The sequence below is a fragment of the Rattus norvegicus genome, chromosome 7, assembly GCF_036323735.1.
Source record: "Rattus norvegicus strain BN/NHsdMcwi chromosome 7, GRCr8, whole genome shotgun sequence".
In the NCBI taxonomy this organism is placed as follows: Eukaryota; Metazoa; Chordata; class Mammalia; order Rodentia; family Muridae; genus Rattus; species Rattus norvegicus.
The window spans coordinates 100345825-100362218 of NC_086025.1; the positions used below are offsets into that span (position 1 = coordinate 100345825).

A 16394-nucleotide genomic window follows, 5' to 3' on the forward strand; every position below is an offset into this window, starting at 1 on the left:
TTTGGCCTTTCCCTTGCCAGTACACCTTGAGGGCTTTGTACTTGCTGTTTACACTGTTTGGCGTTTGACCCCCTTTATTACTTGAGTCTCTAGTGTTACTTCTCAGAGGCTGTTTCTCTTTAATGTGCTCCTGGCTTGTCTCCTACTTTATTTAATCCAAGTCTGAAGTCCTGTGTGGATTCCTACACTTCCTGCATTTCCTCAGCTTCTGAAGAGAAAGCCCTACCTGCTTTTTTAGTTGGCTCCTCCACTTTGGATCCTGAGGCCATCTACTTCTCATTAGTTGTACAATTTGAAATCCTAGGCTGATTTGGGGGTTCTGCACATACTATAAGCCCTGTCTATGGCCATTACACAAGTTCTCACTCTGATGTCATCTGTGTTTGTGCCCCTAGTGAAATGCCCTGAAGGAAGCTTCTCTCAGGATGGAAAATGCACTCCCTGTCCTGCTGGCACCTACCAAGGGCAGGCAGGCAGCTCAGCTTGCATCCCATGCCCAAGGGGCAGAACAACCACCATCACTGGAGCTTTCAGCAAGACCCATTGTAAGTTCTTCCTGGACCACTCTGAAGAAGGAGCCTTCCCCACACAGAAGGCTGCAGCACAGCTGCTCTGCTTCAGTACCAGAGATGTTTGAAAACATATCTCTCTTCATGCTAGAAACTATCTCACAGTGGCAGGATGCTGAATAGCATCTATACATACTCCACAACTACTAGACAGCAACAGAAGCCTCTTTCCAAGTTGTGACCACCAAACAGTTGTAACAACCAAACTTGACTTCAAGAATTACTGAGTGATTCTTGGGTGGTGGTGGTGGGGAGCAAGACTTTCCACTGTTGGGAACCACTGGGTAATCAAAGGCCATTTTCTGTGAAGGCCAGGCTCCTCCCAGGCTCCTACCAGGCTCCTACCAGGCTCCTACCAGTCTCCAGGCCAGACCCCAGGCCAGGCATGTTACCTGCAAAGTCAAATTCACTCATCCCAACTCCTTTCTCGGGTAGACAGCGTGACCCACGTTTTTACAGATAAGATAAAGGCTCAGATAAGTGAGATTACTTAGCTGGATTCACACAGCTAACTCAGCTGACCTTTGAGCTTAGTTTTATCTAATTTTGAAACTTCTGACTTTTGTAAATTAACCTTTACAGAACCAGAAGTGGGAGAGTTTTCTCAACCATACTTATAACCATTTTGTAACTCGTGTTCAGTCTTTTCTGATCCATGGAAGGCCAAGACCCCATGGACTTGGACTTCCATATGTCATCAGATTTCATTTTACTGGACTACTGGACAACCACATAACTATTCTTAGGATTGCCCTAGAAAGGATCCATGGTTTGTAATAGATCTTTTTTATATAAATCTGTAATTATGTCAACACAAAGAAAATTTCATTGTTTATAATGTGAATAGTTTCCAAAATTTGTAAAGAAGTGATTAAAGCAAAGGAAGTCACCTTCTTTGATAAGGGAAGTATCCTGGGGAAGGAGAGCTATGCCAATCAGATAGAAATAATTCCAGATACATAATAAGAGGGGTTTTCTATGTAGAAGCTTAGCATTTCCTAAAACAGAAACCCCTCAGCATGCAATGTTCGTGACACCAGAATATTATTTCCCCTCAAACATTCCACCCATAGTGGAGGTGACCTAGCATGCTGTCCCTATGACAAAGCAGTATTTCCTTAAAAGGACATTTGTGTTATGGCCTGCTACTCATTGTGAAAGGAACAAGGTAGAAATGGAGGGAGCAACAGACCATGGTTGAAGCTTGCAGAAATCAGAGACAACTTGGTTCCTCTCTCTCCTTACCAGCATGGTGGCTGAAATCAAGCAGCTACTCTTCTGTGAGTGTCAATCTGTTCTCCATGAGACAGGTCAATGGTGCCACATTCCTAGTATATGATCTGACTCAGGGCAGATAGAGTGACAAGCATTAGTTTCTCGTGGTTCTCATGATTGAAGATCAGTGTGACAACATGGCAGAGGTGGGAGATAGGGGGTGGGAGGAATAGAGCTCTCAAGGTCAGTTCTCTCTAGCTGCTTATTTCACAGGACTTTTTGTACTGTGTGTACAAAGACTGAGACCTCCAGGCCCCCTCTTTGCTTAAAGACATAAATTCAACCCATTATGTCCCATACTTCTGACCTCACCTTCCCATAATTGGATCCCAAAAGTCCTACCCTCAAATTCTAGCACCTAAAAGACTGGCTTCAGCATATGAGTCAGGAAAGACACAATGTCAAGTCCATAGCAAGCAGAGGAGAAATATTTAAAGTGTGATAACACCTCCCCAACATGCACACGCATGCATGCGCGCGCGCGCACACACACACACACACACACAAACACATGCACACACACACACAAACACATGCACACACACACAGAGTACTTGAGGTTCAGGGTTGACATTTCTGTGCACCTGTTGAGGATGGGACACTGTTATGAACATTCATTATTCCTCTTGAATCTAAAGAAGTATTGAGGGACTGATCTGAAGATTATGGGCCAGGTGGAGAAGTGACTTCCAGGATGAAGCAGTAACTTGAACACAGGGATAAGGAAGTGTTCAGCCCTAGATCCACTTCTGGCTTACATTCATGGACATTGGGAGGGTGATGTACATTTTAGACACTGGACAATGCCATGGGATGCAGTTTCTGCCTTCATAAAGCTTCCATCAAATAGGATGCATGTAGTCACTAAGCACCTATTTACAAGGAAATAGAAACACTGACCAAGCTTACCACTGTGAAGGAGAGGTTTCAATTCCAGGAAAAACTGTAGCATTGGACAAGACTAAGTTGGGGGTCTGGAGATGTTCAGACAGCTATTTCAAATGACCTGCATGGCTTTTATAGGCAACAGAATTCTGTTTCTCACTATTCTGGAGTTCTGGAAACCCAAGATCAAATTGCCATCAGGTTCAGCATCTACTGAAAATACCACAGATGGTGACTTTCTGAGTATCCTCATATGGTAGAAGGCCTCACTTCCTACTATGATCACTGATGACTCCAAAATACAGGTTTCAGAGTCATTACGAATGGTGCTTTATGGATGACATGAAATCTCAGTGGTGTTCTTTGCTGAAGGTGGATACACTAAGAGCTTTCAGCCAGAATGTCTGGGTTACCCATGTAACTTTGACATCACCACAGTCTAGAGGTCCTGGAAGTTGAAAGAGAGCAAGGGAATCATAGAGTTTCATAATTCATTGCTTATCCATCTGTTGTTCTAGGTGTCACTGACTGTCAGAGGGATGAGGCCGGCCTACAGTGTGACCAGAATGGTCAGTACCAAGCCAACCAGAAGGACATGGACAGTGGAGAAGTTTTCTGCGTGGATAGCGAGGGGCAGAGACTACAGTGGTTACAGACAGAGGCTGGACTCTCAGAATCCCAGTGTCTGAGTATGTTCTGGTTATTATATTCACTCTGGTTTCTGGTATCAGGATCTTGGGACCTTCAGAAAGGAACCACACACAGAAGCCATTAGTCTCCTACTTAATTCCAAAAGTTTTTAACCTACAGAGAAGTTGGAAGAACAATGAAATGGAAAATTTTCCTTTACTTATATTTTGTGCTTTCTTTTTCATTGTTGACTCATTTGTAAATATGTTTCAGGAATCATATCAACATTACCCCTGAGTAACATAGCAAGAAAGAAAGATGAATTTTCATAAAAGCTGACCTGCTGAAGCCTCCTCTCTTGTAGGAAGCTTGCTTCTGTAGATCTGGGTAGCATTACTCTCTCAGCTGGAAGCTGGGGACTACTGGTTATCTCTCCTAACTGCATCATCTCCTTTTGGGGTGACTTAGGATGAGTTGCTCAACCTTTCTTATTACTAGTGTCCCTAGTCTATTTTCTCAGATATTATGAGAACCAGCATCATCTTGTAATGTCAACAAATACTTCTTCAAATTGGTCTTCAGTGAGGTAGTAGATGAGATGGTCCCAGGAATGCATTCAAGTTCTCCCATACATTGTGTGAAAAGAGTCTTCAGAGCAGAGGAGAAAGGTGTGGTGTCAGAGTGGATTAGTCCCCAAAGTCTGCTTGCTGTTGGTGCAGCCCTGGATACTCACTAACTCTCCACAGTTTCCTCATTTGCAATATGAGGATCCAAATATGGTTCCAAATAAACTAGCTCACCATGTCCAGTACAGCTAACAGATACTTCAGACAGCTGGGGCTCAGAAGCTGTTGCTACCTGGTCCTCCTCTGTTCATGAAGAGGTGCAGAGGGTAGGGAGCAGAAAGAATGGGCAAGGTCTCTTTGTGTTAGTTTCCCCTTTTTGGTCCTTAGGACTCAACTCTTTCTTTATATACATTCTCCCTTTACTTGAGGGCGCTGGTCCTTGCTCTCCTTTCCTAGTGGACCACTTGTGGTTGTGGTGAGTTCTGCTGGCCAGACTATTAACCGTGCAAGAAGAGGGTTGGCATATGTGAGCTCACTGTGTGCCAGGAGTTTATGTATTCATCACATTGTACTTGTGGTATACCAAGGGTAGAAATTATTTTCTCCAATATTTTAGCTGAAGACACAGAAACATGGAATGTCAAAGTGCTTATCTTTAGCCTAAAACTGGGATACAACCTAACTAGATTCATTCTCGGATGCACCTCACTCCCTAAACCCTGTGCTTCTGGTTATATTGATCTGTGCTTCTATTCATATTCACGTATTTCCTCAATACACAGGTGTGAGGTGTGCATGCATGTGTGTGGGTCAGAGTGCATACACAAATTCTCACTTATACACAGCACACACACACACAGACACACAGACACACAGACACACAGACACACACACACACACACACACAATGAGAAGCAATTATTTCCTAATGCTCAAAGCCATTATTCCTCTTCTCCAGAAAAATAATGACAAACCTCAAACATTTTTTTGGGGGGGATGATATGTATACCCTGTGAAATCCAATAGAATTCTTTTTTAATACTTTGTTTTATTTAATGTGCATCTGTGTGTAGATCAGAAAACCAAATCAGTTCCCATCCTTCTATCAAGTAAGTTCAGGAATTGAATGAGGTAATCAGGTAATATAAATGAGCCATCTGAGCAGTCCAGAAACACCTTTTGTTTTCTTCAATTCCTCTTCTTGTGGGCAGGGCTAACACCACAGGAGTTAGATGGCACTAGCAGATTCTTTAAGAGACCAGGAAGTGGTGTCATTCCAGGAGCTTGCAGAGTGTCTACAGAGGTGGTGCCACATGCACTGCAGCCCTGCTGCTCATTGGCTACTCAGGATTATTGTCTAGCTGCTTTGAGCCCTCTTTTGTCTACCATGGTTCAGTGTGAAAATGACCACAACATTTTGAGGCATTTGCAACTTGTTCTACCCAGGATTCAGAAAGAAAACAATGTTTTCATCAGCAGTATAAGAAGTGTTCAGGAGTTACAGCTAAGCAGACAGCTAGAGAGGATGTCCCTAAGGCACTCACTTTTGTCCAGTTTTCGGGGCATCTTCAGCGTCTTTGGCAAAGCTGTGAGATTATTTCCCTTTCTGGAGGTATGAGCTATTTCTGTGTTAGCAAACAGCTCTCCTGGGGGAGTTTGTCCCTTTTTACCTAGGAGAGGAGCTTTCTTCTGGGGAGGGAACGTGCAGACTCACATTGTATTTATTCTATCAGAAAACACACAGGCTTTAGACTTTAGCCTCCCCATTTTCTCACAGTGTCTCCTTGGGTGTTTCCATTCTCTATTCCCCTGCTACCTCTGCCCAGGTCTGCATGTTATCTTCACACATCCCAGGTTGGACATGCCTTCCTCCCTCATCCTCCTGTTCAGTCCAGTGATCTCTCCATGATGCTTCTACCATGATTGTTTTAAGAATTAATTCTCCTCACATTGTGTCCCTTAAGTCTCTGTGGCTATACACCCTCAGGAGAGAAGGTAGAAAATGGCACCAACACTCTGAGTTCCAGCATGTGACCATGTGTCTATCTAGCCACCCAGCTATTCATCCAGTGTCTCTGTCATTGTGCCAGCTTGCAAGGGATCAGATACGATCAATTCATTCCCCTTATCCTGGAGGGCGATGGGCACATTCATAGCCATGATTTGCTGTGCAGGAGTCATTATTGTCAGATATATGATGTTTTAACTTTAACCCTCAGGCTTCCTCTACAACTTCCTTAATACTTAGAAAACAGAACATTTGAAACCCCAAATTAATTTTTACTTGCTCCTCTGTTCTGCTGGCAGTGAACTTTTTCATGGCGATCCTAGCACTGTGAAGATCCTCACCATCAGGAATCCTTTGAGTAGTCTGTAAGCAGAGAGATAAATATGCTGCACTTTTAGTACACTTCGCTAGAAATGGAAAGACCTGTAAAGTTTAGTTTAACCAGAACATGAACATGCAGTCCATATGAACCCAACCTTAGTTATACTGGGAGCATTCTGCTGTGGTATTTGCTAGACTAGCACTTCCGGAGTATAAACTAAATAAGAAGTGGAAAAGTAGAAAGAGAGGCAGGATTATGAGGAGCAAGGCTGAGTATGGGCTGAGCTCATGAACCTGGTGACTTCAGCAACCAAAGGGTCACTTAGTAAACTCAGAAAATGTTTTATTTCTTCATTTTTAAAAAGTTTTCCTACACCATTGTATTACTCACAAGCAAACGCCCCTTGTCCCCTGCTTTTCCTTTCTCGTCCCTGACTCTTCCAGTTACTTCCTTTTGTTTGCCTTGCCAGGCTGCTCTCTATGCCAAAGCATCAGAACATTTAAGGCATGTTGTTTCTATAGTAACACTTCAGCATTTTCCTGTTTTACATATGAAAGCTGAGAGAAGACTATGTGGTGTATCCTCTACTTTTTTCTGCTTCTTCATCTAAAATATGGATTATTGCCCTGTGCAGAGCTATGCAGATACAAGACTCATTTATAATGGCTGGGATGTATATGATAATGAGCACCTACATCCAGGTCTGTAATGATGACTGAATGTGCTTAAGGAGCCTATAAATAACGTTTGTGTTCTGATAGAAACATGCAGCAGGCACATTGGAGCTTCTGTGGTTTGGAAGACAGCTCGATTTCCCTGCTTGTCACCCTCATGTTTCTACCCTTTGTGAGGAACGTATTCCAAGCCATAACGCTGTGGAAATTAGTTTTCTTTTTTTTAAATCTCCTTACTTGTCTAGTTCCATGAACATGTGGGTCTGTGAATCATACCAAATGGACCTCAAGTGTGTTGACAGTAGCTAGAGAAACAGATGATAACCTATCACTTAAGTAAATACAGTCTGAAAAAGGCAGGAGCCACGTGACACACCTCAAAATTTGCAAAAACTCATATGCACATATTTGATTTGTCCTATGAAAATAGCTTACCTCACTTCAGAATTCAGATTATTTTAGGGGAGTTTATTTTCAATGTAATCATTGTGCAACATAATTAGCATTTAAAGACAGGGAAAGAGATGATTAGATAGGAGAAAAATAGTTAGCGATGAGAAGAGCTTAGATAAAAGGTCCAACATAATATTCCATCTTCCTTTTACTTCCGAGAATAGGAGAGGAAAAGGAGACTCAGCGAGTTACACTGCTGAGTACTGGTGGGGAGGCAGGAGGCTGGCGCTCCCACCAATGGCAACTGCTCCATGTGAGACACTTATGCAACCAAGTGTGAGGACAGGTCCAGAGACTTCTTGATTGTAACAGAACTTTCTATCCTGACCTGATAATCACATGCAAATGTCCTAAACACACTTCAGGCTCTCGTCTCACAGGTCTGCTTATTTCCAGTGATGCGGAAATTTGAGAAAGCTCCAGAATCCAAGGTTATCTTTGATGCCAGTTCTCCTGTGATAGTCAAGTCCAGAGTCCCCAGTGCCAACTCCCCACTGGTGCAGTGCTTAGCAGGTAAGTGAGTTGAGGAAACGCATACAGGCAGAGCCAGAGAAAACTCCACTGTTCAGTGTGATGAAAATTTTAATAAGTCAGAAACATCAGAAGCAACTTGGTTTATGAAATATTTGCACAATTTCTAAGTTCTTTGCAGTTTATCTCATATCTACTAACTGCCAAGAGTTGCACTGAGTATTAGAAAATTGAAATACTTGTGTATTATCATGCACCTGTGTAATCTGTGTACTGAGAGGTAGGAGTACCAACTCTTGCTCAGTGAGCACTCCTCTTTATGGATCATCTAGGAATTTTATAACCATCCCATAGTGATCCCAAGGTTCACACGAGAAAAAAGGATTTGGAGTGTGAATAGTTTGTTTAATGACATGGAGTTAGCAAGTGACAGGTCTTAAATTTCAACCCAGGCTAGCAGATATCAAAGCCTGCAAGAACGGTCATGTGCCGTACTTTGAATAACGATCTGCTTTGGATAGTGTCTCTGTCTAGGCTAAGCTTATGCCCTTGCTTGCATTCCAAACATAACACAAAGCAGGAAGTGGGGCTTAACTAAATTATCTGTAGAACAAATGGTATGTGTGGTATCTAGGTAGATGGTGCCAAGGGGAAGGTTGGGCAGACAGGAGGAGAGCTGACTTGGTGTGTACCTATGAGGATGGCTTCTTGCACAGGATATTACACATGCACCATCACCCTTTCTAACACAGCATGCTTTGGAAAGCAAGCAGCAGACAGAAATGAAACGGAGGTATAGAATTGTATGGAGGGAGCCTAGCAGAAAGGACAAGGCTAGGATCTTTGCTGGCACCAGGAGATACTTTATTCAAGTAGGTGAAATTCAGTGCCTAAGTCAAGGGAACAACAATAGACAGAAGTTAGAGGGAGAATACCATATCAGACGTGTCTGGATAGATACAGTCTTGTAGAGAAATGAGAGCAGACTATCTTAGTCATAGGCAGGCGGGATCTATAAATCAGTGGTGTTTGGAAATCTTCAACTAGGAAACTTATTTCCCATGGCTTTGGAGACTGGAGTCCTGAAAGCAAGGGGTTGGAAGCATTGGTCTGTCCTCGGTGTCTCAATGGCCATCTTCTTGATTTGTTTCCACACAGATTCCCCTGTGAATAGGTGTCCTAGTCTCTTCTCTCTATTAGACATAGACTATGACCTCATTTCACATTATTTGGTTACCTCTTTACAGACCCTAACTCCTAATAAATTATGTAGTGGTGGTTATAACTTGAACATAGGAATGGGAAGCATAATTATTCCCATGATAAGTATCAAAAGAACGTTGCAGAAGGTCACATGGCCATGAAATGGCTGTGGCAGGGAGAAGTATAGGTACCACTGATTAGAGAAAAAAAGTTGTAAGGAAGTCTATGTAAAATGAAGAATGGAATGTAAGGGTGGAGAAGAAAAGGAAGAAGTAGGTTAAAAGCTCACTGGGACATTGTGTGCTTGGGACATAGCAGCAGTGCTGGGTCTGGGTCAGCACAAATTAACCTGATAGTTCTGATACTGATCCAGAATGGTTGTTGCTTTGACTGCCCTTATTTCTAAGTCTGAAGTGGGATCTTGCTTGCAGTGAAAATCAAGTTGATTTGGTCAAAAAGCAGAAGTTTGTTAAGACATGTGGGACCAATATCAGTCATTTTTCTTGAGTTCTAATGGGATAAGCCATTTTTTGGTTGAAAGACACTGCTTTCTAGTCCCCAGTTAATAAGGGGCATTATGGAAAAAGAGATGTGTGTGTGTGTGTGTGTGTGTGTGTGTGTGTGTGTGTGTGTGTGTGTGTGTGTGAATAGTGGAGATATGCGCATGATAAAGGGAAGGACAGGTTGTGGGTTTATCCCACCCTCGGCATCACCTGAGAGCTCAGAAGGGACTATACTGTGGTTCTTGCAGATTGTGCAGATGATGAAGCCTGCAGCTTCGTCACAGTGTCCTCAATGTCATCAGAGGTTTCATGTGATCTTTATTCTTGGACAAGAGACAACTTTGCCTGTGTGACTTCTGATCAGGTAAGCCAGGGCAGCTTCCTGCTCCTGTGAAGTGATCCGGTGGCCCCTGTGCCTACAGACTTCGAATCTGGCAATGGTAGCTATGGTGGTCCAGAGCCACTAGGGAAGAGACAGCAGGACCAGTATAGTATGTGATAATCAGGATGGTACCTTAGTGTGGAGTGGCCTCGTTGTCCTTTGCCATTACTTACATCATAATGCAGCTTGGATCCTCAGGCTAAGGAATTATTGCTCAGAGCCCAGAGTACCATCTGACCCCTGAGTTCTGAGGCCCAGCATTGCTTCCATTGTAGAATTCAAGTGTGGTTGTGGTTGTGATTTAAATGTAAAAAAAATAAAGTTGGATATTTGTCAGAAAGAACTCCATGGGATTGCTGTTTCTAAAACCGAAAACTATTGGAAGGTAGGAAATTTTAGATGGTACCCTTGCATTTGAATAGAAGGCCATCCAGCCAAAATCAATTCCCAGCTTCCATTGTTCCTAATGCTTCATCTTGCAAGTTTCCTTCTTCTGTGTCCATTTAAATTGTTCTGGTTCCTTTTAGAAAAATGTCTGTGTATTGAAGCCTCTTTTAGTGTGTGTGTGTGTGTGTGTGTGTGTGTGTGTTAGTTAACATAATAAACCTTTTCTTTCGTGACTTTCTCATGAGTTTTGCATATCTGTATCTTTTTAGTGTGGTAGCAGTTTTAAGACCTCACCTGTACTGGGTGGGCACTGCATGTTCCTGTTCTCTGTGCACGTGGCGACGTCAGAGTGTTCATGAGTGATACCCTGCAAGATGGATGGAGAGGATTTCCCAGAGTTTTAGCAGCTTATTAGATAGATGTAAATGAAATGCTGGAAGGACATAGATGCAGATATCAGTCCCTACCACTCATCTCCTGCTCTTTAGCTCCCAGGTCCTTCAGATAACATAATAACACATCACAGGGAGATTCTGAGGATTGAAGAAGCCTTCCAAGATAAATCACAGGACAATTTCTGGTACAAATTCTACTATAATAGATATCACTTGTGTCAATGCTATTCCCCTCCCCCAATCTCTAACTAGGCCAGCGGGAAGTTTCAAAGGAAGTCTTGCATGGAACTTTGTTAAGGTTCCCCCCAAGGCCCTGGGCTCTCAGTGCAGTAATGTAGCTGGGGTGCAGCTTGGATGTTGGTTACATGATGGATCCACCTTGTTCCAGTCTAGGATCCCATTCCCAACAGCTCTCATAGCTTTCTGGGCTCTTTGGCCCCCACTCCTTTGGGATTCTGGAGCTGCAGTGCAGGAGTTCAGTCTCCTAAGTTCAGCCATCCCCCTGCCCAATCAGGGTACAACAAGAAGAGATAACAGAGGGGGCTTTCTCTGCTCTGGGTTCGTATTTCAATCCTTCTCAGGCATTCACAGCCCCTTCTTTTAATGCTCTTCCTGGCCCTTCATTCCATCCTCAGGTCCCCATCTCTTCTGTAAAGAAAGCATGAAGAGACAGTGCCTTCAAGTAGCCTGTACTTTAGTCTTTGCCCCCTACAAAGCCCTCATGGGAAATGTCATGACTGGCAACCCTGAGGAGGGGCAAATACTGTAGGAAAACCATGGATGAATATGGTCTTTTCATAGCAGCCTTATTTATAATAGCCAGAAGCTGGAAAGAACCCAGATGCCCTTCATCAGAAGAATGAATACAGAAAATGTGGTACATCTACACAATGGAATATTACTCAGCTATCAAAAACAATGACTTTATGAAATTCATAAGCAAATTGATGGAACTGGAAAATATCATCCTGAGTGAGGTAACCCAGTCACAGAAAAACACACATGGTATGCACTCATTGATAAGTGGCTATTAGCCCAAATGCTTGAATTACCCTAGATGCACAGAACACATGAAACTCAAGACGGATGATCAAAATGCGAATGCTTCACTCCTTCTTTAAAAGGGAACAAGAATACCCTTGGCAGGGAATAGGGAGGCGGCGTTTAAAACAGAGACTGAAGGAACACCCATTCAGAGCCTGCCCCACATGTGGCCCATACATATACAGCCACCCAATTAGACAAGATGGATGAAGCAAAGAAGTGCAGACCGACAGGAGCCGGATGTAGATCGCTCCTGAGAGACACAGCCAGAATACAGCAAATACAGAGGCGAATGCCAGCAGCAAACCACTGAACTGAGAATAGGTCCCCCGTTGAAGGAATCAGCGAAAGAACTGGAAGAGCTTGAAGGGGCTCGAGACCCCAAAAGTACAGCAATGTCAAGCAACCAGAGCTTCCAGGGACTAAGCCACTACCTAAAGACTATACATGGACTGACCCTGGACTCTGACCTCATAGGTAGCAGTGAATATCCTAGTAAGATCACCAGTGGAAGGGGAAGCCCTGGGTCCTGCTAAGACTGAACCCCCAGTGAATGTGATTATTGGGGGGAGGGCAGTAATGAGGGGAGGATGGGGAGGGGAACACCCATACAGAAGGGGAGGGGGAGGGGTAAGGGGGATGTTTTCCCAGAAACCGGGAAAGGGAATAACAATGGAAATGTAAATAGGAAATGCTCAAGTTAATAAAGAAAAAAAAAAAGAATATGGTCTTTGCCCTACCCACTCACCTATGGAACTGCTGAGAGCAAATCTGAAAGAGAACCAAGGTGACCAAGAATGTCAGGTTCTGTGGAGGTCTGGCTGAGCTTTCTAAGCTTCAGAATGTGCAAGGCCTCCCCTTCCTGATGCCTCCTTCCTCCCCTCTGTGGCCACTTCCCATCTTACTGAAAAGAATTCCTGGTCTTCAATCAGAGCCCCATCCACATTCAGTTTTTCTGGGAAGCTCTCTTCCATTCTCCTTTTCCATAGAACTAATCACTGGCACCCCTGAAACAGACTCTTCTCCACTTGTACATCTATGTGCAGCTGCCATCACCATTAATAGGAGTTTACTGCTCACACGTGTGCTCCTCTAATAGACCAGGAAAGCTCAGAACCATATGTCTTCACTAATTTTCCTTGTAAACCCCTCAATAACTGTGGACAGAGTTTGGTATGTATGTGTGTTTTTTTTAACTACTGGAAATACCAGATGATAATGGGGCCCTTATCCACTTCCAGGAAGAAGATGCTGTGGACAGCTTGAAGGAAACCAGCTTTGGAAGCCTTAGGTGCCAGGTGAAAGTGAGGAATAGTGGCAAGGATTCTCTGGCTGTGTATGTGAAGAAAGGTAGGTTGGCGATGCTGGGGCTCCCCTTGATTGTGTTCAGAATGGTTTCAGCATGATGCTTCTGTGAGGAGGAGACTGTCCCCTTACATCACTTCATGCATGAAACCCTCTTCTCCCTGATCCCACCTGAAATAGGCTCAATCCACCTGCCCTCTGCAGACAGGCAGTGGCCTCCCAGCAGCTACAAAAGGATTTCTGTAACATTCATCTGAGCCATCAATTCTAGTTTTGATCCTATTCTGCCAGGGCTGTGAGTTTCATTCAGCAGGAACCAATGAGCCAATGGTAACACAGACACAGTGCAGACAAGCACCCAGCCAGCTTGGCCTATGTGCATGAGACACAGTACAAACATGTACCCCAGCCAGTTTGGCCTAGATGCATGCACCAGAGTGCAGACATACTCTCAGCCAGCTTGGCCTAGGTGCATGCACCAGAGTGCAAACATACATTCAGCCAGTTTGGCCTAGGTGCATGCATACCAAGGCCTTCACCCTGCTTATATGTGGCATTCCCACAGGTCCTGGCTTAGCTCCCTGCAGCCATGCCTCCCAGGCCTTCTGGCTCCTTCGTCCACTATCTCCCACCACTGTCTAGACTAAAGGACTTTCTATTCCATCTTTATGTTCATGAGACCCTCTCTGGTGGCTCTGTGCATGTGTGTCACCTGGGAGATGATAGATTTTGAGGCTGTTGATGAGTTAGGCTAAGATATCAAGGTCTTTTTTTAATGTTTGTTAATTGACCTGGTATTTCTTTTGTTGCTTTGTTTTGTTTATTGAAAATAGATTATCCTCATATGATGTAATGTATTTTATTATTATCCCTTAGATCACTTTTTGCTTTCCTTTTTTTCCATTATTTATTTATGCTCACTTTACATTCCATTTGCAGCCCTTCTCCCTTCCAGTTCCCCATCACACAGCCCCTCCCCATCACCCTTCCTTGTCACCTTTGAGAAACGGAAGGTCCCTCCCAGGAAACCAACCCACACTGGCACCTCAAGTCACTGCAGGATTAGGTACATCCTGTCCCCACTGAGGCCAGACAAGGCAGCATATTTAGGGGAACAGGCTCCATGGGCAGGCAACAGAATAAGTGTAAGCCCCTGCTCTAGTTCTTGGGGGACCCATATGAAGACCAAGCTGCACATCTGCTGCATATGTACAAAGGGCCTAGGTCTAGCCCTTGTATGCTCCCTGTTTGTTTTCTAATGAGAGACAGGAAGGGGGTGGATTGGGATAAGAGAGAAGATGGGAATATAAAGTTCTTATTAGCCTGAGACCATATAAGTAGCAAGGAATATTCTACTATATATTGATCAACTCATTAGTCCATGTCTGCTTTTTTTGCTTTATGGAAACTTGAAGGAAGGTCTGAGAAACACAGGCTCTCTTTAATACTCCATGTATCTTTAAAAATATCTGCTTGTCTATCTATCACCTATCTATCATCCATCAACCTATCTACCTTCTATCTATCTATCTATCTATCTATCTATCTATCTATCTATCTCTCTATCTCTCTATCTATCTATCTCTCTATCTATCATCTATGTATGTTCATGAGTTGGCACACATGTACCACAACATGCATGTGGAAGTCAATGAAAAACTTTAATTAATTCCTCTTCTTCTACAATATGAGTTCTAGAGATCAAATTCAGTCTGTCAGCCTTAGCAGCAAGAGACTGTACATATTGAGCCATCTTGCCAGCCCTTTACAGTGTTTCTGCCGGCTCCTGGATAGCTAAGCTGGGACCTCAGCATTGTCAAAGTAACACAGGAATAGCAGGAAGAGAATCTGCTTCCTGGGAGCAAATGTCTCTAATCTCATGTCACCTAGATTCCTTTGCCCTATCTTGCTCGCTTCCTGCTTGCTTATCACCTGCAGGGTCAGTGAGATGCCAACAACGTGAAGCTCTGCTCTGTGTCCTGTAGCTCCTTCCACTGTCCTTGTTCTTAGAACTGTAGCTTTTCAGTGGTTTTGAGAGACAGGATTTCTGACTTCTGTGTCTTATTTCTGCCTTGAAGGCAGACATGTGACCTGAACCACAATAGTGATAGCTCTTTGAGCTCTGGAATCTTCCCAGATATTGTGGACCTTAATGTTCATACCAGTAAAATAGGGTCTTATGTGGATCTGGGAGTCAGGAATGAGGTAGCTCCTGTTACCCCTCAAACCTATCCTGTTAAGTACTGGAAAAGTAAGACTTTCTACAGCTATCTTCTTATGAAGTTTTCTGTTGGTCAGGGACCAGAAGACAGCTAATGGGGGCAAGACATGAGATGTTAATGTTGGAATGAAGATGAATGGGGAGTGAAATGGTGTTCTCTGAGGCCTGCAGCTTAAGGCACATGCAGTTAGATCCTGCAGCCTCAGCCTTGAGCTAGAAACAGCTGGTGTTAGATGGGCAAGAAACAGACACAGCTGACCCAGTCACATCCTGCAACCTCTGCAGGGACAAGTACCATGTTTGTTCCTTCACATCCTTGTCCCAATGGTCCAGAGTGTGTATAGGTTATCAGAGTCTCCTGGTGTTGGGTTTCTCTGATCTATACCCAAGGCTGCTATGACTTCCGCCTCAATGCACAATTGTTTCTACCATTGGTTTTTAAGCATAACAAAGCTTAGGGATTGTTTTCTAAAAATAAAAGCCAAAACAAAGAGTCCCCAGCCAAAAATGTCCCTTGAAAACTGTAATTTAGCCTTTTATCACACTTAAAAATACAATTGCATTTAAGTGTTTGTTGTCTTTTGCCTCCTCCTGTCTCCTGGAAGTTTATATTTGGATTACAAGGGAAAGTGAGAACCTCGTTGCTGCCAAACTAAACCAAGGGCAGAAATTGGCTTGTGGCTTTATTTTACTTTCTGTCTGTTTAAAGCCAAGATGTGTCCCCACTGTACTGGAAGGAAAAGGTGACTGGACTCAGCCTCCTAGGGTTTTTTGTTTGCTTTTTTTTTTCCATTACTGATCAGACTATTTCTTACCTCTGCTGTAAACTCAGTCCTTTCTCTAGCATGGTAATAATACATTACAAATGGAAACATAGTTTCTAAACATTTCTCACTCCCTAAGGGTTGTCATGTTCAGTTCTACTCATCCCCCTAAGCCACTTGTGGGAAAGGACCATAAATATTGGGAGGGAGGACATAGACTCCCAGCTTGCTATGATGTCTAGCACAACCTGCTCTCTTTGCCCAGCTGAAGTCTATGGTCCTAGAACCTGTGAGAGGAGCACATGATCCTTAGCATCATAGGAATCAATGTTGGGAA

At 43.5% G+C, this 16394-nt stretch overlaps 1 protein-coding gene across 2 annotated transcripts in view; it reads left to right on the plus strand.

Moving 5' to 3' along the window:
• Positions 1-16394, plus strand: part of Tg (thyroglobulin) — a 184898-nt gene that overhangs the window by 38476 nt on the left and 130028 nt on the right. For both annotated transcript variants that reach the window (NM_030988.2, NM_001270783.1), the window contains 5 exons: positions 396-545; positions 3248-3418; positions 7779-7895; positions 9808-9923; positions 13009-13117. In NM_030988.2, the coding sequence (NP_112250.2) occupies positions 396-545; positions 3248-3418; positions 7779-7895; positions 9808-9923; positions 13009-13117 (663 nt within the window). The remainder of the gene's footprint in view (positions 1-395; positions 546-3247; positions 3419-7778; positions 7896-9807; positions 9924-13008; positions 13118-16394) is intronic.